This window comes from Giraffa tippelskirchi, chromosome 11 (assembly GCF_054371585.1).
Source record: "Giraffa tippelskirchi isolate mGirTip1 chromosome 11, T2T-mGirTip1v1.2.pri, whole genome shotgun sequence".
Classification (NCBI taxonomy): Eukaryota; Metazoa; Chordata; class Mammalia; order Artiodactyla; family Giraffidae; genus Giraffa; species Giraffa tippelskirchi.
In genome coordinates, this window is record NC_137285.1 from 23,846,915 (window position 1) to 23,872,855 (window position 25,941).

The 25,941-nt window shown below is 42.7% G+C and overlaps 1 protein-coding gene across 2 annotated transcripts in view; it reads left to right on the forward strand.

Moving 5' to 3' along the window:
- The window catches only part of GLT1D1 (glycosyltransferase 1 domain containing 1), a 104,077-nt gene that overhangs the window by 50,648 nt on the left and 27,488 nt on the right, over window positions 1-25,941 (forward strand). The window contains exons 7-10 of one of the 2 annotated variants that reach the window (XM_081544709.1): window positions 5,517-5,612; window positions 6,374-6,423; window positions 20,257-20,300; window positions 22,421-22,541. In XM_081544709.1, coding sequence (XP_081400835.1) covers window positions 5,517-5,612; window positions 6,374-6,423; window positions 20,257-20,300; window positions 22,421-22,541 — 311 coding nt within the window. The remainder of the gene's footprint in view (window positions 1-5,516; window positions 5,613-6,373; window positions 6,424-20,256; window positions 20,301-22,420; window positions 22,542-25,941) is intronic. The other variant, XM_081544710.1, reaches the window with a different exon arrangement.

Genomic DNA, 25,941 nt, shown 5'->3' on the forward strand with positions numbered 1-25,941 from the left:
ACTCTGGGCTTTATGATCAGGTGTCTGTTCTCATTTGTATGGTCATTCATCTTTGTCAGTTCTGGAGTTCAGACTCCAGAGATGGACCGTCTTTCTCACCCATCTGCTGTCTTAACGCTGTCCTCCGGAGAATTCGAAATCTGTGATTGCGTTTTGTCACTTCCATCCTGAGACAGTGAAAACAGAAGTTACAGTGAGGGACTTCTCTGGTGGCCCAATGATTAGGGTGCTACACTTCTACTGCAGGGGGCAGGGATTCCTGGTCGGGGAGCTAAGATCCCATATGGGGTGCAGTGCCGCCATTAAAAAAAGGTTGTAATGCATTTGATGAAGACTGTTGGTGATCAGATACTCGTCTTCTGGATTCCTATGAATTATTAACCTTGAAATCAAGTTGTTTTGTTTTTAACTCTTTATACTATATGGGAATGTAGCCGATTAACAATGTTGTGATAGTTTCAGGTGGACTCAGCTGTACATATACATGTATCCATTCTCCCCCAAACTCCCCTCTCATCCAGGCTGACATATAACATTGAGCAGAGTTTCCTATGCTGTACAGTAGGTCCTTGTTGCTTATCCGTTTTAAATATAGCAGTGTATATACATCCATCCCAAACTCTCGATCTCTTCCTCCCATTCTTCCCTGCTGGCAACCACAAGTTTCTTCAAGAAGTCCGTGAGTCTGTTTCTGTTTTGTAAATGAGTTCATTTGTTCCATTTCTTTTCAGATTCCTCACATACAGGGTATCGTATTTCTCCTTCTCTGACTTACTTCACTCAGTATGGGTGGGTTGGGAAGGGTCTCAATGAATACTTGGTATAAACAGGCAGATAGCTGATTAATCCCCAGGGTTTATAGTCACCTTCTTGAACATCTGATGTCAATTTCAGGATGCATTCTCCTTTAAGGTACACCTTAGGTTTGCTGAGAATATTCAGTTATATTTCTAAATCTCCTTAGTTTAAAACATTAAATCAGTTTTATGCCAACCAGATTCCATGTTCAAACAGGTCAACTAGGAACAAATAGAGAATAAAATAGATTAAAGGCACTGAAGAAAGTGAAATGTTAGTTGCCTAGTTCTGTCCAACTCTGCTACCCCCATGGACTGTAGCCCACCAGGCTCCTCTGTCCATGGGATTCTCCAGGCAAGAATACTGGTGTGGGTTGCCATTCCCTTCTCCAGTGATCTTCCCAACCCAGGGATCGAAACCAGGTCTCCTGAATCACAGTCGGATTCTTTACTGTCTGAGCCACCAGGAAAGCCCCAAAAGGCACTGAGTGGCATTGTTATAATTTTTCACGTGATAGTCACAATAGCACTTCTGATCCAGAGGTATGTGTTTAGACATCAAGTTAGTTACCTGGTCTTTGAGTTTTCCGATACGTCTTAAATGTTGTTATGGTTCCATCATCCATGATTTTTGCTTTTATTTTTATTTGTTTGGCTGCACCGGGTCTTCGATGTGGCATGTGGGATCTTCGATCTAGGTTGCACCAGGCGGCTTAGTTGCAGCATGTGGGATCTAGTTCTTTGACTAAGGATCAAACCCAGGCCCCTCTGCATTGGGTGTGCAGTCTTAACCACTGGACCACCGGGGAAGTTCTAATTTTTGTTTTCAAATACCAGTAACTAATGCATGTAGAGTAATGGTGCCTCGAAGGCCGTCAATCCTGAAACTGTAAAAACTTAAACTTGACCTGGCCACACCTTCTTGGGTTTTAGTCTCACTTTATTTCTATTTTCATTGTTTATTTGATTTTCTCTCTCCTTTAAAACTCAGTATTCCTATATGGATACTCTAATATCCCAGCTCAGATGGTCATATTTTCCTTCCTCAGGCTGTTCTGAGGAAAACTCACATGTTTTTCAGATGGAAAATTCCTGTCATTAGATCTCTTTCTGCATTCACAGCCCCCCAAAACAGATTTTTCAGCTAACATTCACTAAGTCTGATCACTCAGCAGAAGTTCTTAAATTCTTTTCTCCTTATAATAACACATGAAAAAAACAACAAAACAAGAGCTGCTGGAATAGAAAGCAGCAAAGAAAGTGACTTCAGGGAGGACTGGGTTTCTATTCTAGAACAAGCTTAGAGGACTTGGAGTGTGGTGCTTTGTCTGTCGCGACCGATGTGGTGTCAGACCATGAAAATGACACATTTTGTTTAGAAGATAAAAATACCATTCTCCAGGAAATGGTAATATCGGAAAGACACATAAATGGGTGTTTAAAGGATGAGTTCAAACCTTGGTTCATGTGAATCCTGGATCTTAGAGGAAGAGTCAAGAGAAGAAAAATAAATTTCGGGTTAAAATGAGGAGACGAAATCCACTAAAAAAGTTTAGGTGGGTCTGTGCCTGACCTCCAAGCCTCTACAGGCCAGTCTGTTTTGTTCATTTTTAAAGTATGAGCATGAAGATAGTACATTTCCCCAGGAGAAGCTGAAATGGAATTACTCCAGATTGATGCGTTCCCAAGGTAGGCCTGAGACCTTGGTTGTTTGATCAGGATTTTTGAACTTCATTTCCTGAAAATGATATTGACGTATCTGAAAAATGCACATAAGCTCTCAAACTCAGGTGCTGTCTCTGCATTTAATTTAAAATTTGTTTTTAAAAATTTCCTAAAATAAGACAAAGCATTTGGTTCTTTGTTTGATCCTATTCTAATGTCCTTTTCTAAATTCCAGTGACATTTAATCTCCAGCCCAGGAAGAAGTGGGGGAAGAGAGGCAAGGGGATATGGGATTAACTCTTTCTCCTTCTAGAGTCTAGTAGGTCAGGGAGGAGAAGGGCAAGGAGGATCTCAAACTCAGTTTAGTGAGTTGGGCACCAGCACTTCTATAAAATGAAGTGAAATGGAATAGAAAATATCAGAGTGCCTGGTATGTATTCTTTGAGGCTGTACTGTGTATGTGTGTATCTGTGTGTCTATGTGTATAGTTATATCTCATGTGTGCAGGGTGGCAATATAAGTCACAAAATGTTCTAAAGGTCAATGTTATCGATTATGGATTATTTTCTTACAAAGTTGGCTTTCCTAGGGACCCTGGGGTACAGATACGTCAAAGATCACTTTTCTCCAAGGGTTTTCCGAACCTGCTTTTCTTAGGAGGTTTAAGGGTTTTCTAAGAGGACATCTGAATGGTAACATTTCGGTAAAGATTTTCTCCAGAGCTAGTTATGCATTATTATTATTATTAGCTTTTGTGATTGTGTCAGAGTGCTCTCAATGTATCGTATTACATTTATTCTGATTATGTCACTAAAAAAGCACAGAGGAGGGATTTCCCTGGCAGTCCAGTGGTTAAGACTCTATACTTCCAATGCAGGGAAAGCGAGTTCAATCCCTAGTTGGCTAACTAAGATCTCACATGCTTTGAGGCGTGACCAAAAGATTTAAAAAATAAGAAAAAAGTCACAGAGGAAATGAACTTGTTTCCACTGAGAATTCAATGCATGAGGGGACTTCCCTGGCAGTCTAGTGATTAGGACTCGGTGCTTCCACTGCAGGGGGCACAAGTTTAGTCCCTGGTTGGGGAGACCCCAGCCATACCCACATACTCATACCATACCAAACCATACCCACATACCCACATACCGTGCAGTGTGGTCAACTAAAAAAAACCAGAAGAATACAACAAAAAAAGAACTGGATGAATGAAATGAAATGTATGAATGAACACCTTCTCCTTGCATGGTTTTATGTCCAGTTATATGCATTTGCAAATGATGAAATTTTGGGTTCACTTGGGTTAATGATATTAATACTGTCTATTGACCCCGTGATATGGCTGTATAACAAACCACCTCAGCATATGGTGACTTAAAACAACCACAATGTATTTTCTCATAATTTTGTGTGTTGGTGGTTTAGACTTGGGGTTTCCCTGGTGGCTCAGACGGTAAAGAATCTGCCCGCAATGCAAGAGACCTGGGTTTGATCCCTGGGTTGGGAAGATCTCCTGGAGAAGGGAATAACAACCCACTCCAGTATTCTTGCCTGGAGAATTCCATGGAGAGAGGAACCTGGCAGGCTACAGTCTGTAGGGTCACAAAAGGTCAGACATGACTGAAGTGACTTAGCACACAGGCACCGTTTGGACTTGGCTCATCTCTGCTTCCTCTGTGTGTATTGGGCTCACTTGTAAGTTAGGCTGAGGCCTGACAGGTCCTGCATGAGAGGCTGAGCCTCTCTCCATCAAGTATACTCTTAAGGAGGCAGCCCAGCCTGACTATGAGGCAGCAGTGTCCCAATGGGTGGGGGCTTCCCAGGTGGCTCAGGGGGTAAAACATCTGCCTGCAACACAGGAGATGTAGGTTCAATTCTTGGGTCGGGAAGATCCCCTGGAGGAGGGCATGGCAACCCACTCCAGGATTCTTGCCTGGAGAATACCATGGACAAGAGGAGCCTAGCGGGCTATAGTCTCTAGGGTCACATATTTGACACAACTGAAGCAACTTAACATGCATGTGCACATGTCCCAATGGGTGAGGGCACTGGACACCAGCCTTCGAGACCAAGACTTGGGAATCACTTTCACTTGCTCTGTTATTTTTTTTTTTAATATTATTTCTTTATTTGGCTGCATTGAGTCTTAGTTGCAACATGTGGGATCTAGTTCCCTGACCAGGATCAAACCCTGGCCCCCTGTACTGGGAGCTCAGAGTCTTAGCCACTGGGCCACTAGGGAAGTCCCCCCTTGCTGTGTAATTAATGCAAGTCACCGGTGAGCCCAGCATCTAGGGGTGGGGAAATGGGTTCCACCTTTTGTTGAAGGGACCACAAAGAATGTTTGTGTTTTACTTGTGTGTGTGTGTGTGTGTGTGTGTGCACGCGTGCGCTCAGTTGTGTTCGACTCTTTGTGGCCCCATGGACTGTAGCCCTAGGAGCCTGGCGGGCTACAGTCCATGGCATTTTCCAGGCAAGAATACTGGAGTAGGTAGCTATTCCCTTCTCCAGGGGATCTTCCTGACCCAGGGATCGAACCCAAGTCTCTTAAGTCTTCTGCATTGGCAGGCCGGGTCTTTATCACTAGCACCACCTGGGAATCCCCGGTCTTACACGACAGCTTTCAAAGGGCAAACCAAAACTTTTCTCTATCTATGGGTGTGTATATGTACTCATATATGAACTTAAGAGGACATTCCTATATAAACCATCTTTCTGGTTTCATAAAGAAGACATTCTTCTTAACTGGAATTTCACTGAAATATTTTCTATGACCGATGGCTGACATTTCAGTAATAACTGAGTCAGTTCTCTGTCGCCCCCTCCCCCTGCATTGCAGTGGGAAGTACATTTATGTTTATTAGGCCAGGCTCAGCTTAGGTTGAGCCATCAGAAGAACTGTTAGTTCATTCAGTGAAATGAAAATAAAGGTTTGGTATGGGCACAGCTGGCTGAAAGGTCAGAGCTGAGTAGCCTCTGAGCTCTGCGGGGCCATTGTCATCAGGTCGTGGAGCCGTGTCCTCTCCTTTGAATATACCCTGAACTCTTCTGTTGCAGAGATTAACCAAAGTGCTGACAATCTACACGTGTTTCTCCTGATCTGTGGACTCAGACAAGTGAAAGACCCTCTCTATTTGGTGGATGCATTCTCCGGTATGTGTTCTCGGGTGACCCTTCGCCTGTGGGATTCCACTGGGGTTCCCATCTTTGAAGGTCTCTCCTTAGGACTTTGAAATTTCTCATCTATTTTGCCCACCAGCAGAACTGTTTCTAAATTGTTGCTTTGGAAACAACCAGAAAAATAATCGTACTGTGTAGTCATTTCAGTTGTTTCCTACTTTCCTGTGCCCTCAGCATCTGTTTTGCTGTTGTTGTTTAGTCGCCCAGTCATGTCTGATTCTTTTGCAATCCCATGGGTTCCTATAGCCCACCAGGCTCCTCTGTCCATGGGATTTCCCAGTCAAGAATATTGGAGTGGGTTGCCATTTCTTTTCTCCAGGTCGTAAAAAATAGCCAATAATGATAAGGCTAAAATAATTTTACCTGGAAATAATTTACACATGCCAATTTGTATGATACATTTGGAATTTTGTTGCACTGCTTAAGTTAGTCTATAGACTCCAGTGTATACTAAAGTCCATATTGAGTTACGATGGCATATGCATCCTAACTACCTAATAAATTAGATATCTGAATAATGTGCAATGGTCTAGAAAAAAAATTTTCCTTAAAACCATAAAATGTCCAATACTTACATTTAAAATACATTTAAAATAATTATAAGTTGACTAATATGAAAGCAAAATGATATGAAAGAATTTACATTGTAGCACAATTAATACTGAACTGACTTATGTTTTCATCTGTGACTTAAAACCATTTTAAAAGTCTTTTTTTTCTTTTTTCTCCCCAAGAATGGCATCAAGAAGAGCCCAACGTTTACATGGTTATTGTTGGTCCTGAAGTAAGTTGATTTGCGGTGAGCCTTGATCTCATCTCTATTTTCCTCCATTCTTTTTAGACATTTTGTAAAATTAGTTACTTTTCTCATCCATATTTTATTTCTTTCATAAGCAAATAGAGCCTGTTTGCCTTTTAAAAAATGAACACCAGACCAAGGTTAGAGATGATGCTTTATAAGTCTTTACAATTAATTTAATGCTACAAAGGGTACGTAATGGGTTCTCTCGGGACTAGAGGCATATAAAGAAAGTTTGTCTAAGTTGATGTATAAGATAGATGTTACATGTGGTCCAGATCATCTTTGAAACTCATTGGAAGTGCTCAACAGATATGGAGCTGTTCACCCAAGCAATGGATTAGGTAATCGACATGCAGTTAGAAGCCAAGTGGGGTGGAGAATAAGAATCTATAAGCACGAGAAATAAAGTCTTCACTGGGGGAAGTCCTTGGTTGACCGTGGCCATTGTCCGGGGAACAGAGGTCAGCGGAAGGGCTTGGAGGTGCTGTCTGTCATCTCCTTGGGACTCCGGACACCCCTGCTCACCCTCGGCAGATCTGGAGCAAGCAGGTGATCTGTTCTAGAGTCAATTCTTTTTTTTTTTTTTTCAATTGTTACCAAGGCTGTGTTTTTGCTTTTTGTTGTTGTTTTATTTTATTTTTGGCTATGCTGGGTCTTTGTTGATCTCTTCTTTTCTGCATGAACTTTCTCTAGTTACTGTGAACAGGGGCTACTCTCTAGTTGCGGTTCGAGGGCTTCTCACTGCAGTGGCTTCCTTTGTTGCAGAGCATGGGCTTAGTTGCCTCGTGGCATGTGGGATCTTAATCTCAGACCAGGGATTGAACTCACGTCCCCTGCGTTGGCAGGTGCCCTCCCAACCACTGGACCACCAGAGAAGCGCCCCCTCCTCCCCCAAAGAGTCAATTCTAAGCACTCAGGACTCAGAGAATCCGGGTGGCAACACTGGTCATCTCATGAAAGCAAACGCTGATTGGCACTGTTCAAGCAGTTTAGAAAACAGAACCCTCATCCCGCCAGTTGGGATGTAACCATGCAGTAAGAATGTCTTGTCTTCTCCTCATGGGGTGTCTGTATCAGGGCTGCGTCTTCTGTTCCCATGAACAACATCTCCCACTGCCTTTCCCTTCTGCCCAGCAGGGATGGCTGAGTCTGGGCATGTTAAATGCCTTCGTGACATCCTTGTTCTATTTGTCATTTCTCATCTTGTCAGTTTCCTAGTTCCCTAGGGACCCATGAGGTATGCAGTAGAAGTGGCAAGCTTTTCTCAGTATTCTAAAGACCTCTGGAAATACTACATTACTTGGAGAAGGGGCCCCTAGCCTAAAAAATATACCAAGAGCTAGAATTTGTGGGGCCACATTGGTTGTCACATGGAAGATGAATCACTCCACCATCCATGTTGTTTGTTGGTGTAACAGGCACTCACATATACACACCTGCACTCACATACACACATCACACACAGGCTCAGGGCCAGCCTTTTGATGGTTAGCAAGATAATTCCCAGTGCACTAATGAATGTTAAGTCACATAGTGGCAAAGCTATTACTATTATTAGTGTTTTAATTCTCTTTCTATCCTTCTGTTGAGCAGCATGATTGAAAAAATTTTAATTTGATACTGAGACTCTTGCTAATCAAGAGAGAAGGCTGCAAGCTTAGAGCCATGGCAGCAGCAGTTATCTTGAAAGAATTTAGTAATGTGGCTTTCCTTTTCATTGCTTTTGTTTTTATGGTTTGGTTCCATTTATGATGCATGATACTGGTTTTCCAACTCTGAAAATTTCCTTTAAAAACCAGTTGATTAAAAAAATGAATTTATTTCACAAAAGTATTAAATAAACAATAGTAGGGACAGGGCGCAGATGTGATGAATTGCGAAAGTACGCAAATAGCCAGTTTGGGAAACAGTTTTTATGACTCAGTGTGCCTGGGAGATGCAGGTTCGAACCCTGGGGTCAGGAAGATCCCCTGAAGGAGGAAACAGCAACCCTCTCTGGTATTCTTGCCTGAAAAAAATCCCATGGACAGAGGAGCCTGGTGGGCTACAGTCTTTGGGGTTGCAAAGAGTTGGACACGACTGAGTGTGCATGCATACACACACACACACACACACACACACACACACACACAGTGTATCTGGAGGCAGAAATAACAAAAGAACAATGCTTGGTGGAGAAAAATGTTCACAAACAACTCTGGCCTAATGATGACCTGATTTCTCTGTTTGACTTTTTCTGTCACGCTTCCTTTTAAGGAAACCTGGAGAGAGGTGGCAAACTTCAAAGTATAGCACTAAACATGTGCCAGAAACACTTTTCAAGAAATATAAAGACTGAGGCAGCGTTTAGCTGGTACTGGAGTCAGAAAAGAGGGAGCGACTAAGGCACATATTGTTTTCCCGCATCTATTAGCACCTTCCTGTTTAACTCACTTGCCTACAAGTGAGGAACGTCATTTGTTTCATAAAGACTTCCTAAGTCATGGTCTCTTAGAAGAGACAGTTCTTTTGTTTTTGCTTTCTTTTGGCTGTGTCAGATCTTAGCTGTCGGGTCTTTGTTATGGTGCTTGGACTCTCAAGTTGTAGTGCAGGGCTCAGTAGTTGTAGCGAGAGGGCTTAGTTGCTCCGAGGCATGTGGGATCTTAGATCCCCGACCCAGTATCAAACCTACGTGCTCTGCATTGGAAGGCCGACTCCTAACCACTGGACTACCAGGGAAGGCCCAGTTGTTTTGTTTTCTACATAACAATTAGGAAGGCTTTTCCGTCCCCAGGGGAAAGAAACATATTTTCCCATTTGTTTTTGAAACATACAAGCTTCCCTCTAATTTTAGTTTGCCTACTTTTGAAAGAACAATGATTGTAAAAAATGTGTTTCCTTCCTGCTAATTTCACTGCAAAGAAATTAGACCCTCGGGCTCTGGGCTGGGAGGCAGTAGGGGAGGGTGGAGACTGTGGCAAACTGTGGCATGACTGCCAGGGAGCATTATTCAGCCCCAGCAAGATTTGCATCCCGAGATGCAGGCTCTCTTGTCAACCTTCCAAGAGAAGCCACAGTCCAGAGGCCTTTTTTCTCTTTTGAAAAAAAATGTGTGTGTGTGTGTGTGTGTGTGTGTGTGTGTGTGTGTGTGTGAAATTTTTAAGTGCTGGCAACTAGCTAGACAAACATTCATGTGTGTCCATGCTCTGTCCCTCTCTCTTTCTCTCTTTGTTTGCCTTGTCGGTCCTGCAAAATGAATCTCTGTAGTTTCTTTCTTTTTTTTTAAAGTTGTGTTTATTTATTTATTTTGATCACACGAGTCTTCGTTGCTTCACACGGGCTTTCTCTAGTTGGAGCAAGCAGAGGCTACTCTCTTGTTGCGGAGCGTGGGCCCTAGGCCTGAGTGCTCAGTAGTTGCAGCTTGAGGGCTCAGTAGTTGTGGCCTGGGGGCTCAGTTGCCTTACGGCACATGGAATCCTTCTGAACCAGGGATGGAGCCCATGTCCCCTGCATTGGCCGGTGGATGCTTAACCACTGGACCACCAGGGAAGTCCCTGTATTTCCTTTTTTGTAACTTCCAGAGTGAGGCAGTGAATTTGACTCATGACTTTGCCTGATGAGAATCAGGAAACAGATGGCGACTTGAGTTGGCTGAGACAAAGCAGGTTTACAGGGACCCTGGGAAAGTCGTGTCTTGGGAAGCTTTAGTGCTTCTGCAATTTCTAGTGAAATTTCTCCTTTTCCCTTTTCTCCTCCCCTTTTCCAAGCTAGTCTAATACATCTCTGACATAACTGAGGACATATTCCTTCCTGGGCCAATGCAGGTCCAGAACAAGTCTCATAGAATGCCCCACCCCTGAGGCCCCTGGAGGTCCCTTTTGAAGCTGCATCTTCAGCCATTGACTTAGTTTGTGTGGGTGGAGCCAGGAAAGCAAAGCAGCAAGGGAATGAAAGAGAAAGAGGAGTCTGGAAAGGGAGCTCTAGAGTGAAGGGCCGTGAAGGGTTATGATCTGAGAGTTACTGGTCCTTAAGTTCATTGCCATGAATTAGTAATAATTCTCAAGCACTTCTTCCACAAAGTGCTCCACTATCTGTAACTAAAAACCCTCTAGGAAACAGAGAAAGGCATCTTGGGTTGCAAATTTACCACTTGGAAAAACCAGTTGTAAGCACCTGGCACTGTGCCAGGGGCACACCCAGTCTGGAGATTTCCTGGAATCTGCTCACTTTACCTCCACGGACCAGAGAGACTGGATCTTCCCGATCTAACTCGCCTGCAGGGGTGTGGCTGCCTTCTCAGGCTTGCACAGACCTGAATGCAGAAGCGAGTGCTTGGGATCTGACTCCTGTTTATTTGTCTTGGTCCATCTGGGCAGCTATAACCACGTACCGCAGACGAGGTGGCTAAGAAACAACAGAAATTTATTTCTGACCTTCTGGGGGCTTCGAGTCCAAGGTGAAAGTGCCGGCTGGGTCATTTTCTTCTGAGGATACTCTTCCTTTATCTTTTTTTTTCTTCAGTTTTTGGCTATGCTGGATCTTCATTGTTGCATACGGACTTTCTCTAGTTTCAGCGGGCAGAGGCTACTCTCTAGTTGTGATGCCCAGGCTTCTCACTGCAGTGGCTTTGCTTGTTGCAGAGCACGGGTTCTCAAGCGAGGGCTCAGTAGTTGTGGTGCACAGGCTTAGCCGTCGAGGCATGTGGAATCTTCCTGGACCAGGGATCGAACCCATGTCCCTTGCATTGGCGTGCGGATTCTGTATCACTGGACCACCCAGGAAGTCCAGAATGCTCTTCCTTGCTTGCTGAGTCCTCGGAGCTCTCTGGGATCTTTTATTAGAACACCAATCCCATTCATGAGGGTTCCTGCATCACTTCCCAAAGACCTACGCTTCCAAATATCATCACCTTGGGGATTAAGATTTCAATGTGTGAATTTTAAGGGAGACACAAACATTCAGCCCCTAGCAATATCCCTGCTTCTAACAGGTCTTTATCAAATCTAAAGAGAATCAGTAGCCACCATCACAAACACCTTAGTGTTGTCTTAGTAGACAGAATAATTTGAGTTTCTGAAATACTAAGGCAGCACTGAATATGATTAGTCACAAATTCAAACCACTTGTTTCCTTCTTGGCTCCCTCTTCCCTATAAAAGTTTTTTTTTTTTTTTTTGGTTACACTGCCCTATTTGTGGGATCTTAGTTCCTCAACCAGGGATTGAACTGAATGCCTGGCAATGAAAATGCAGACCACCAATGAGTTCCTCAGAAGATTTAAAACCAATATATTGATATGTAGACACACATTTCATATCCTCCAATAATTCAGATAAACCAGTGTCTCTTATTGGAGAAGGAAATGGCAGCCCACTCCAGTATTCTTGCCTGGAGAATCCCAGGGACGGAGGAGCCTGGTGGGCTGCCGTCTATGGGGTTGCGCAGAGTTGGACACGACTGAAGCGACTTAGCAGCAGCAGCAGTGTCTCTTAAGTGTTTTATGTTTTTTGCTCTTTCTCCGTAACCAGTGGTACGCTGGTCAGTGTTGAACGACTGGTGCTGTTGGGATGCACAAGGTGGTAAACCCAATTTTTTTTTTTTAATCTTTTTGATGTGGACCATTTTTAAAGTCTTTATTAAATCTGTTACAGTATTACTTCTGTTTTATGTTTGTTTGTTTTTTTTAAGCTCCCTAACCAGAACTGAACCTGCACCCTTCTTGGAAGGCAAAGTCTTAACCATTGGACCAACAGGGAAATCCCAAGCCCTATTTTCTAAAAGCCCTATATGCCTATTTCTGTAAAAAAGTTTTCCCATGGCCAGTTTCACATTACCAGACAGCAAGTAAAGCCAACTTCAGCACATTTTATGTGATGACCCAACACACACAGACACACACACACACACACCGGAAACAAGCTTAATTAAACAATCCTCTTGCTTCATGTATTTCACACACTGATATTTTTTTAAAAACTTGTTCCATGCCTCTGCTTTGATATTTCATGTCATTAACAGTGCCTATTTTTATTCCAAGATTGATTTCATGACATGCTCCGTGATTCGAAGTTTGGAAAACACTGACTTGGGCCACACTGGATGGTTGTGTGTATGTGTGTGTGTGTGTGTGGCCCCTAAACATACTCCCTCTTGAAAGCCAGTGTGTTGGCTGCTTCCTTAATGAGATTCCCTCCCCAGATCTTGGCCTGGCTTCGATGTGCTTCTCTTGACCACTCAACTTAAACAAGCTCTTCCTCATTATCCTTACAAGATTTCTAGGCATCTATCAGTTTTCAGTGTCAAGAATTCAATTTAACACTACTTTTGAATACAGAAGTAGGAGGAGACTAAAAGGATTTTACACTTGACATTGAATCTTTGCTACAATGTTATGGGTTAATACGCTGATCTTTTGGAAATGGATTTGAGAAGTGGGTCAGAGGTCAAATCTTGGGACACATTACAATTCATCTTTTAACCATTATCTCTTAGAGCGGATTAAACACCCCAAGTACTATAATTATTTTTGACATCTGATGTGAATACACTCTTCTTCCATTCATTTTTTTTTCTTTGTTAACTGCTAAGCTCAATTACTGAATAAACGCTGTATGTCTAAATTGCACCGTTTTGGAGGACTGTAGCCTTTCCCGGTCATGTGCAGGGCCTCTTAAAACAAAATTGCATTGACTCAGTTAGTGAATATGTCTTGAGAAAGAGCTCAGTCTGTTTTTAGGGTGTGCTCACAGTGCGTACAGCAGTGATTCCTGCTCTCTTTGTCCGTGTCTCTGCATGGAGCCTGGTCAGATGGGAGACCCCAGTGAAGAAGCTACACAGCTCAGCCAGTGCCCGTGGGCTGCAGCCTAAGACCAACTTCAGCACAAGGACATGTATTAGGAGATGATAAGAGCTTCTAAAAGAATTGTTGGGGAGGCTGAAGACCAGATTTGACTGCATCCATTTCTTAGTCTCTGGGTCATTCCCTTCAAGGTCCATAGTCTGCCTTGGATTCCCTCTGCCATTTTGTAAGGAGAGGACCAGGCACCCAATTCCACTTCCACCAGACCACACCCAGTGGGTGGAGGTGAGAAGATACACAGGGGAAGCAGAAGAGGTGAAATGGATGCCAAATATTCAAAGCAGAAAATCGATGATCACAGCGATTTGTTTGTATGAACGATCAGACAAGAACCGAGAATACTTTTGTAGGTCACTAACTGGATATCAATGTGGCCATTATGTTTAGTCCCAGAGAATAGAATAGACTTGGCCCTTGCCTGAGTGGATATGAGGTTTGGTTAGGAAGAGAGATGAGGACAGGTAACTCCAGGCTGGAGGTGTGTCTGCCAGGACAGGGAGCCCAGGGGCTGGGCTCCATACAGCGTTCTTGTTTGTTCCTACCATGTTCCATGGTCCAGCTCAGAAGGCAGTTACCACCCTCCTCTTTGGAATATTATTGCTCTCATTTTTAATCAACACTCGTCTCTCTACCAACCATTTTTAAAATAGTAAAGAGAATGTTGGGCTTCCCAGGTGGCACTAGTGGTAAAGAACCCACCTGCCAGTGTAGAAGATGTAAGAGACGCAGTTTTGATCCCTGGGTTGGGAAGATCCCCTGGAGGAGGGCATGGCAACCCACTCCAGTATTCTTGCCTGGAGAATCCCATGAACAGAGAAGCCTGGCAGGCTACAGCCCACAGGGTCGCAAAGAGTTGGACACGACTGAAGCGATTTAGCATGCACGCAGAGAGAGTGTTCTTAGATTGCTTTTTAAAAAAAGGTGATGCTGTGTATGTTACACAGCTAAAAAAATAAAGTGATTATTCTTAGCAAGAACATTTCAAAAAGCGAGATCCCAGTCCCCTGTGAAATCTACTTAATCCTTCATTACTGCTTCCTGCTGGCAAGTTCGTTAACATCTTTAGAACAAGATCGAATCATCCCTGTCAGGCAAAGGGTAGTCCTCCATGGCTGTGTAATAGAGTGATTGCATGCTATCTGGGTATGCTTCACCGCTCTGGGCCTCAGTTTCTCCATCTGTAAAGTGGCATGACTCAGAAAATGCTACATGCCTCATAGTTTCCTATGAGGCCAAAATTAGCGAATACTTGGCCTAGCACCTGGTTCATAGGCAGCATCATATGGGCGTTTAATTAAAGAACGAAAGAAATTTCTGTGCTGATGTTTCCTTTCTGTGTTGACAGGCTAAGATTCTGTTTTAGCTGCAGGATGGTTTGAGTTAGGCGGTGGTTTTCTATTAAAGCTTCTTTGATCTCTCGATCCAACCATCTCGGCAAAGCATGCGGTTTCTGCTTGCAGGGGCGTATGGAGTGAGTGCATTTTATGGTTCTCTTTGATAAGCAATGTGGTAGGAACATTCGGCTCGTGCATGACAGCTTAATGACTTTCCACGATAATTTCTTATATCTAAGATGATTTCCTTCAGCCTGGGAGTTGAGACAATGTATTTTGCTAGAAAGTAAATAAGCTTAGAAGGAGGAAATGAGAATTTTCTTTGCTGCTTGCCATGCTCTCGCTTTTTAAAATTTCATAACATGTGCTTTCATTAAATAAAAATATCTACTCTTCTTTTTTTTTTTTCTTTATCTTGTGTTTTGTTCCCCTTGGCTTCACTAAGAGATTTGACAATGAACTGATGTGGAAGGCAAGCCCAGAAAAGTTTAATGCAGTTTGTACTTTCAACTTGAAAGTTGCTGTTATACCTTCAGCTAAATTTTAAAGGGTTACGTTAGCTGCTCAGTCAAGTCCAGCTCTTTGTGACCCCACGGACCGTAGTCTGCCAGGCTCCTCTGTCCATGGAATTCTCTAGGCAAGAATACTGGAATGGGTAGCCATTCTTTTCTCCAGTTAAGTATTTCAGCTGTCTTATAAAAATTTTTTTTGTTGATGAAATCTTTCCCCCTAATCATGAGAGAAGAAACATGTTTAAAAATTAAAAGCAAAAGGAATTTCTGTTTTTTTCTAATAAGGAAAAAACCTTTTGGCCACACCATGGAGCATGTGGGATCTTGGATTGAACTGTCTCCCCTCATGGTGGTAGTTGTTTAGTTGCTAAGTCATGTCTGACTCTTATGACCCCATGGACTGGATAGCCTGCCAGGCTCCTCTGTCATGAGATTCCTCAGGCAAGAATACTGAAGTGGGTTGCCATTTCCTCCTCCAAGGAACTGAACCTGGGTCTCCTGCATTGCAGTGGGATTCTTTCTGCTGAGCCACCAGGGAAGCCTCGTCAAAATTTATAAATGTTAGTCGCTCAGTCGTCCCCGACTCTTTGCGACCCCACGGACTGCAGCCCACCAGGCTCCTCTGTCAATGAGATTTTCCAGGCAAGGATACTGGGGTGGGTTGCCATTTCCTGCTCCAGGGGATCTTCCCAACCCAAGGATCGAACCTGGGTCTCCTGCACTGCAGGCAGATTCTTTACTGACTGAGCTAGTCAAAATTCATATGTAATGCCAAAAGAAGGCTTTCATTAAATTGTTTACCTTTTCATGATGAGATATTAGGGTTATAATGTAATCGAATGGCTTAAGCTAATTCAAGTGAAAAGAATCAAAAGTGAGAAACAGAAGGGTAGAACCAGTTGGAAATCATTCATTTAGCAAATATTATCTAGCACAGAACTAGCATGACCTTGGGAGGAGAATAAAGATGTATAAGGAGAAGAGTTGGACAAATACCCAACAAGTACCAAAAAAAGTAGGTCTATGTTTTGTAGGAGGTGGTAGAAAAGTTTGGGAGGAGACTTTACTGCTTGTTTGGATGATCAGACAAAGTTTCTCAGAGAGGGAACATTTGCCTGTGCAGTGAGGGATGAATGGATTTTAGGGATTAAGGTTGGCCTTCCTGGTGGAGAAAAAGACATGTAATTAGGAGAGAGGTGAGAAGTGGAGAGTAAATGTTACTGAGTCAGAGTTCATACTGCCTGCTGCACGATAGGCCAATAAATCAAGAAACGAGTTGTTGGGGCAAGAAATAGCAACTTTATTTTGGAAGGCCAGCAGACTGAAAAGATGGTGGACTAGTGTCCCAAAGACCCATCTTCCATATGGATTTGCACCTACAGAGCGCAGCTCTCCATGCTTGGCAAGAGACAAGTGAGGCATCTGGTTGTCTTTTTAGAAGACACCAGTCTGTGGGCGATTCATGCCAAATGTGTCACAGTTATGCCAAAGGACATTCAGCCAGTATGTTGCTTATACCAAGAATATCCCTAAGACCCTACTAGGACAGAAAACATTTCACTCTTTAAAAAAAAAAAAAATCTTCTTGTTTGATAGTTCTAAATGTTAGATTTTTTCCCCCATGGGGTCAAAAGCTACCTGTGTAATTTTGGGTGGAAAAATAGGGGGCAGAAATCAAGGGTTAACAATTTTTCCATTTCCATTTGCTTGAGAATAGTATTAAAAGCAGAGACATTAACACAGGTCAGAATGTTTCAGCAAAAAAGTTTCAGAAGTTGAATTTTATAACAATAAACCTGTTAAAATATTGCCAGCATTTGGATTTTCTTAAAACAAATGTCTTTTTTAAAAATTTTTATTGATATGGGTGAACCTATGGCTGATTCTTGCTGATGTATGACAGAAGGCCACAAAATTCTGTAAAGCAATTATCCTTCAATTAAAAAAATAAAGTGACAAAAAAATTTATTGAAATATAGTTTAATTACAAAGTTGTATCCACACCTTTCCCCTTTGGTAGCCATAAGTTTGTTTTTTATCAGTGAGTCTATTTCTGTTTTGTGAATAATTTCATTTACATCATTTTAAAAATTCCAGATATAAACAGTATCATATGATATTTAAAACAAGTACATTTCTTGTTGATGGCAACTAAATGGTCTTTGCAGTATTTTAATCATATGGTAGGTTCCATCTGTTCAGTACAATTTTGAGTTGCTTTACATACATGTGTATAGTGGTGTGTATTTTCTGTACTGTTCCTGCAAGTTTGCTATTAACGTATATTAAGCTTTTAAAAAATCTGCTATGCATCCATTTTGTTATGCACCCAGATTTGCTGTGTCCACCATCAAAGTGATGTCATGGCCTCGGGGAAATGAGTGAGCTTTGCATTACTGGTTCTTTGGGATACATCTTAGGCATATGAATCTTTTAAAGGATCTGGGCTCCACCACACACACACACACACACACACACGCGCAGCATTTCCTTGCCAGAGGAAACCAAAATGAAGTTTTTGGAAAACACAAAATTATTTCAGTATGACAAACTCTAGGGATATCATCATTTTCATTAAGTCGACTTGGTTTGTAATTCCTGATATCTACTGGTGAGGTGTGAATGAGAATAGAAATTGAATCTGCCTTCACTTCTAAACTCATCAGCAGTAACAGGAAGAGCTGGCAGACACTGTATTTGTAAAATGTGCTTACACCCTCATCTACCTCTATCTTTGAAGGCACGTTTAGAATTTTGTCTTACACTCGCCTAAGTTTAAGAATATTTTCTCAGTTATTTTAAAATTGTATTCGTTGTTAATAAAACCTGGGGAGGGATGCAGGGTAAAACCTGTCTACTGATTGTTTCGTTTAATAGTTTGCAGTTGGATGAAACAGATGTGATAAACATACACTGCAGCTTCATCCTAATAGGCTTGTAGGGACCCTGTGACAGGTGGAAAGTTATCCCTAAAGATCCTCTTGGTACTTCAGGAAGTAAATCTACCTGAGAAGAGGTCGTTGTGCATAAAGAGTACATTAGTTTGGCTTCTGATGGTCAGGAATAAGGTGTGTTTTCTGGATTCTGTGATGACCTTCAGGTGTGCAGATGTCTTGCTGAGAAGTATGGCAGTGTCTCTATAGTTACTGTGTTTCAGAAAAAGTTGTAAACACTGGACGTGTTTTAACTATTTGATCCTCCCAACAATCCCACGGTGCTGTTATCATTCTCTTCTTACGGATGAGGAGCTTGAGGCCCAGAGAGATCCATTAATGTGCACATGGCCATGTGGCTAGAGGTTGGTTTGGGAAGGCTTTGACCCAGGTGGTCTGTCTCCAGAGCCCCACTCAATCTGGACATCTACATAAGAGTTTTCTTAAAAATATGTGGAGTCAAAAATGTTGGTATAAGAGACCAGTTTAAGAAACATTGCTATTAATGTTTGCACTAATTCAGCAAACATACTGACTACCAGGGACACAATGGGACAAAACAGGGTACCTGGGAGCTCCCCTAGTAGTCCAGTGTTTAAGAATCTGACTTGCAATGCAGGAGACACTGGTTCGATCCCTGGTCTGGGCATCCCACATGTCACAGAGCATCTAAGCCTGTGAGCCACAGCTACTGAAGCTTGTTTGCCTGGAGTCTGTGCTTCTCAACAAGAGAAGCTGCCTCAATGAGAAGCCTATGCACCACAACTAGAGAGTAGCCCCCAATTTCCACAACTAGAGAAAGCCCACATACAGCAAAGGAGACCCACACAGCCAATAAATAAATCTCAAAAAAAACAAAAACAACCTGGCACCTGTCTCATGGGACATATTTCCTCTAGATGTGAAATAGGAGTGAAGTGCAGACTTAAGAATATCACATTGTAACTAATAAAAAAGTTGGACTTGGCTCTTTAAAAATGGAAATATAATTTGTATGGCATACAATGCACCATTTTCAAGTATTTAATACAAAGTTTTGCAGTCATCACCCCTATCTAGTTTTGGGGCATTTTCATCATCTCCCCAAAATCCCATACCTATTAGCAGTCACTCCCATTCTCCCCACTTCCCGGTGCCTAGCAACTGATTAGCAACTAATCTACTCTTTCTTTATAGATTTGTCTGTTCTGGACATTTCATATAAAAAGAGTTACAATTTAGGGCCTTTTGTGTCTGACTTCTTTCATTTAGCATAATGTTTTCAAGGTTCCTCCACACTGTAGCATAAATCAGTACTCCATTCCTTTTTGTTGGCTGAATAATATTTCATTGTATGGACAAGACCCCAGTTGTTTTCCCATGTATCAGCCCATAGACATGCCTTTGCTTTAAAACTGTGTGTCTGGAAAAGCTCCCTGTTGAAAATAAAATTTTAATTCAGTCAGATCTTTTATTTAAGATCTATCAAGGATTCCAACTCCTTCTGCCTCAAAGGTTTTATGACAAAACCCACCACTGTAATCAACCCGGCAAAACTTTCACTGAAATATTATGTTTTTGTCAGACTTTCCCTTGACTGGAAATGACTTATGTTTTAGGACCTTGAGTTGGGTGGATAACTCTTGGCCTCCCGTACCTGGAGCTTCACCAGGCTTTTATCTTATAGACCAAACAGGAAACAGGAATGCAGTTGGCCCTGTGTATCATCAGGTTCTATATTATCAGAGTCAACCAACCATGGACTGAAAATATTCAGGAAAAGAGATTCCAGAAAGTTCCAAAAAGCAAAACTTCAGTTTGCTGTGCATTGGCACCTATTTACATTGCATTTATATTATATTAGTACTGTAAGTAATCCAGAAATGATTTAAAGTATACAGGAGGATGTGTTTAAGTTAGATGTAAATACTATGCCATTTTATATAAAGGACTTGAGCATCCACAGACTGATATCTGAGGGGGTCCTGGAATGGTGGATACTGAAGGACGACTGATGTGTTTGTGTCTTTAAATTTTCTCTCACGTCGTTCTTTTCCTTATTACTTTGCAGTAGCTGGACTCAGGGGTATTCTTTTGTATTTCATTTACTTTTTCCCTTTCTGAGTTGTTACGTCTGGCTCTGTTGCCATGATCTGCAACTCTCTTGAGACTTAGATTCATTTCTGGCTTTTCCTAAAATTCATCTTTGTCAATTTTCAGGTTGATCCAGTCTTCACAAGGGAAGTAAAAGCCAAAGTAAAGAGGTAAGTACGGGACTTCCCTGGCGGTCTGGTGGTTAAAACTCCAAGCTTCCAATGCAGAGGATTCGGGCTTGATCACTGGTCAGGGAATGGTAAAGAACCTCCTTGCCAATGCATGTTCGATCCCTGGGCCAGGAAGATCCCCTGGAGAAGGGCATGGCAACCCATTCCAGTATCCTTGCCTGGAGAATCACATAGACAGAGGAACCTGGTGGGCTACAGTCCATGCGGTCACAAAGAGTCGGACACGACTGAAGCAACAGGGAACTGAGGTCCCATATGCTGAGTGACATGATGAAATACATTAAAAAAAAAAGAGAGAGAGAGATAAGTGTAGGGAGTGAACAGGTGTTTTGCAGGAGCGGAAGCCTAGTGACTGGTAAATAATCCCAGTTCCCAGCAGTCACCGTGTCCTAGGCTCTGTTCCCAGCACCTCATTAATAATTACTCCTTTAATCTCCTGATGATCCTGTGAGAATCTGGGTGCTATTCCTTTCCCCATTGACAAGCCAGGAAGCTGACCTGCTGGGAACATCAGCAGTTCCCTAGGGAGCAGTCGCGTGGATGCATGTGTGAAGATATACAACCTCGCTAGGTCAGGAAATGCCCAAGAAACCCACTTTGAGGTTATAATTGTCCCTGACCTCATGGGTCAAAACCGAATAAAAACTAAAAAATCTGCTGGTGAGGGTGAAAATTGCAGCCATTCCTCTGGAAAGCAATTTGCCAGGATCTTTGCTATCAATTGCATTTGTCTGCCAGTAACAGAGACCAGGGCTTCCCTGGTGGCTCAGTGGTAAAGAATCCTCCTGCCAGCGCAGGAGATGCAGTTTCTATTCCTGGCCCAGGAAGATCCCTTGGAGAAGGAAATGGCAACCCACTCCAGCATTCTTGTCTGGAAAATCCCATGGACAAAGGAGCCTGGTGGGCTACAGTCCACGAGGTCACCGAACTGTTGGACATGACTTAATGACTAAACAACAACAGCAGAGACCCGACAATGCTGTCTTACACACCCAGGGGCGTTAACTGCTCACATCAAGAAATCTGAGGTCATTGGTCTAGGACCGAGTAAAACTTCAGAGACATTGTCTCCAATATCTCTGTCCTGTGCTCCCTACCTGTGACTTCCATTTCTAAGATGACTGTAGCTGTAGAACTCACACATTACTTTCCATATTCTAAGTGGGGAGATGGGGAAGGACAAGAGCCAGAAGCATCCTCTCCCTTGCGGGTCATCCCTCTTTTAGGTGTATTTCCTCACCCTCCCAGGATCCCAGCTCCTCCTACTGGCCATCCCACCACCCCAGGGTACTGAGAAACACTGATGTCACCCCCATATGTAATCAGGTGCCTTTATATTGCTCATAGATACAGAAAGCATGTATGTAAAAGTATAAGCAGTTATGTGAAAGGATAACCTCAAAACCATGAGACTGGAGAGAGTTGGGGGAATGGGGAAGAATGTCTGTACTGTCAGGTGAGAAAAATAAAACAAGGCAAAACCTCTGTGACAAAGTGTTGGGCACAAGGGTATTGGTTGTGTTACAATTGGTTTTACAATTTCTATTTCTCTCTGTTTATGATACATCTATGATTATCGCTTTGAGTATCTTTTCTCATATTTATCTTTATTTATTTATTTGACTGAACTTAGTTGTGGCGTGTGAGATCTAGTTCCCTGACCAGGGATTGAACCCAGGCCCCCTGCATTGGGAGCACGGAATCCTAGCCGCTGGACCACCAGGGATACTCACCCTCTCTGAGTATCTTTTAAAAAGCATTGGGGAAAAGGCTGCATTATTAGGAAAGGTCTGCTTTCTAAATCATCCAGAGAAAAATGGCAAGAGCCACATCTCTGATGTCCAGTATCTGAGAATCTCGTGTCTCCTTGGTCAGAAGGATTCAGGATGGAAGTAGGTGTGTTCACAGGCTTTCTCCCTCCCTTATCAGGGATGGAAATAGGATTGATTCTCACTCCAGTATGATTTTCTGTACTGAACCCTTTATCAATCATGCTTCCCTGGTGATCTAAGGTATTTCTCTAAAATTGTCGTCTCTCCTCCCAGCCTCTCCCTGTAAGATTCTCGGCCATAGATGCTCTCTACTCCCCGTTGTTTCAGGACCCCTGGGGTACGACTGATCAGGGAAATGGCTCAGGAAGACCTCCATGCGGTCATGAAGAATTGCTTCGCGGTGGTGAATAGCTCTGTCTCTGAAGGCATGTCAGCCGCAATTCTGGAGGTAATGATCTAATGAGTCCTGAAAGTGGAAATATGAAATTGTCGATCACCCCTTGTCTTAGTTATGGAGGTGATGCATTTGTCAATAAAGCTGTGTGTTTCTTAAAGCTAACAAGCACAGAGGCGTCTCTTCGGGAGTTGTAAAGTAGTTTTGAAGTTCTAGCTGGGATTTAAAAATACTGTTTTCTTTCTCCTTGCCATTTTTCCTTGCCAGTGACAAAATGAAATAAAACTAGGATAGTGTCACCTCTCTGACTCACCAAGTAGCTTCAGTGGGAAGGTGACAGAGACTATGAAGGGCTTGGACAGGATGTGGATAAAGGTGTGTTTTGTAGGAAGCCTTCTTTTGTCTTGATTTCTTCTCCCTCTTTTCAGTGTGTGCAATGATCCCAGAATTTAGGGGATAAGAAAGGGACGGGCTTGTGCACAAGACAGGGGGTGGGTGTGGTAACACAGAGAGGAGTGATTACAGATGCACAGGAGGGTGGGAATGAGGGTGGACCGAATCTCTCTATCTAGTGCTCAGCTCTGAAAAATCACTTCCTGGACTTTTCTGGTTGTCCAGTGGTTAAGACTCCACCTTCCACTGCAGGGGGTGAGGGTTCAACCCCTGGTTGGGGAACTAAGATCGCACATGCTGTGCTGCACAGCCAAAAAGAAAAGAGAAGAAAAATTGCGTACTCTACTTGGGCTAAATATGCACATCCCAGCACAACCTTGCAGTCCATTGCTCGAGTTTTCTGCACTGAAATAAAAAGCCCCTGCTCTTGAAATCCTGGCAGGCTCTAGTTTGACTGTATCAACTCTTGGGTAGAGGACTTAATTCAACCTTGAAGCCCTTTGCAATCTCTTCTTACTGAGCGTTTTCCATAATTGGGTGTTTACCCATGATATATTTATTTTTTTTATTTTTGGTATCTTTAAAAAATTTTTTTTGGCTGTGCAGCATGGCATGTGGGATCTTAGTTCTCTGACCACCTGCATTGATAAAATGGAGTCTTAACCACTGGACTGGCAGGGAAGTCCCAACCTGGATATCTTTTAAAACTTTTTTTTTTGGCCGTGTCCTAGAACTTCAAGGATCTTAGTTCCCTGACCAGGGATTAAACCCCAGGCGCACAGTAGTAAAAGTGTGGAGTCCCAACCGCTGGACCATCAGGGAATTCCCTTACCTGGATATCTTAACGGCTTTGTGCTAGTGACTTGAGGTTATCACCAGTGTACACTTAATTCAGAAGGGTTTTTCCTTTCTCTTATTTTGCTGTTGGTTCATGGCATGCTGGGTTCCTTTAAGAGTGATATTAGTAAAGAGGAGATGCCATCCATCCTGTCATAACCAGCTTTCAGTGCTGAGTTGTCTTCATATCCCTAAATCACAAGCCATCAAACGTATGGAATTTCCTATAGTTCTCTACACATGCCTTGCAGACAATGGATGCTGCAGACGTCCTACAAATTAGCACTTGATAAAACCCCCTGTTCAGTTCAGTTGAGTTCAGTCGCTCAGTCGTGTCCAACTCTTTGCAACTCCATGGACTGCAGCATGCCAGGCCTCCCTGTCCATCATGGACTCCCGGAGTTTACTCAAACTCACGTGCATTGAGTCAGTGATGCCATCCAACCATCTCATCCTCTGTTGTCCCCTTCTCCTCCCACCTTCAATCATTCTCAGCATCAGGGTCTTTTCAAATGAGTCAGTTCTTCACATCAGGTGGCCAAAGTATTGGAGCTTCAGCTTCAGCATCAGTCCTTCCAATGAACACCCAGGACTGATCTCCTTTAGGATGGACTGATGGGATCTCCTTGCTGTCCAAGGGACTCTCAAGAGTATTCTCCAGTACCACAGTTCAAAAGCATCAATTCTTTAGTACTCAGCTTTCTTTATAGTCTAACTCTCACATCCATACATGGCTACTGGAAAAACCATAGCTTTGAGAAGATGAACCTTTGTTGGCAAAGCAATGTCTCTGCTTTTTAATATGCTGCTAGGTTGGTCATAGCTTTTCTTCCAAGGAGCAAGTGTCTTTTAATTTCAGGGCTGCAGTCACCATCTGCAGTGATTTTGGAGCCCCCAAAATAAAGTCTGTCACTGTTTCCATTGTTTCCCCATCTGTTTGCCATGAAGTGATGGGACCAGATGCCATGATCTAGTTTTCTGAATGTTTAGTTTTAAGCCAACTTTTCACTCTCTTCTTTCACTTTCATCAAGAGGCTCTTTAGTTCTTCTTCGCTTTCTGCCATAAGGGTGGTGTCATCTGAATATCTGAGGTTATTGATATTTCTCCCGGCAATCTTGATTCCAGCTTGTTCTTCATCCAGTCCAGCATTTTGCATGATGTACTCTGCATGTAAGTTAAATAAGCTGAGTGATAATATATAGCCTTGATGTACTCCTTTCCCAATTTGGAACTAGTCTGTTGTTCCATGTCCAGTTCTAAGTGTTGCTTCTTGACCTGCATACAGATTTCTCAAGAGGCAGGTCAGGTGGTCTGGTATTGCCATCTCTTTCAGAATTTTCCACAGTTTATTGTGATCCACACAGTCAAAGGCTTTGGCGTAATCAATAAAGCAGAAGTAGATGTTTTTCTGGAACTCTCTCGCTTTTTCGGATGATCCAACGGATGTTAGCAATTTGATCTCTGGTTCCTCTGCCTTTTCTAAATCCAGCTTGAACATCTAGAAGTTCATGGTTCACGTACTGTTGAAGCCTGGCCTGGAGAATTTTGACCATTACTTTGCTAGTGTGTGAGATGAGTGCAATTGTGCGGTAGTTTGAGCATTCTTTGGCATTGCTTTTCTCTGGGATTGGAATGAAAACTGACCTTTACCAGTCCTGTGGCCACTGCTGAGTTTTCCAAATTTGCTGACATATTGAGTGAAGCACTTTCACAGCATCATCTTTTAGGATTTGAAATAACTCAACTGGAATTCCATCACCTCCACTAGCTTTGTTTGTAGTGATGCTTCCTAAGGCACACTTGACTTCGAATTCCAGGATGTCTGGCTCTAGGTGAGTGATCACACCATCGTGATTATGTGAGTCAAGAAGATCCTTTTTGTATAGTTCTTTGGTGTATTCTTGCCACCTCTTCTTAATATCTTCTGCTTCTGTTAGGTCCATACCATTTCTGTCCTTTATTGTGCCCATCTTTGCATGAAATGTTCCCTTGGTATCTCTAATTTTCTTGAAGAGATCTCTAGTCTCTCCCATTCTGTTGTTTTCCTGTACTTCTTTGCACTGATTATGGAGGAAAGCTTTCTTATCTCTCCTTGCTATTCTTTGGAACTCTGCATTCAAATGAGTATATCTTTCCTTTTCTCCTTTGCCTTTTGCTTCTCTTCTTTTCACAGCTATTTGTAATCCCTCAAACAACCATTTGGCCTTTTTGCATTTCTTTTTC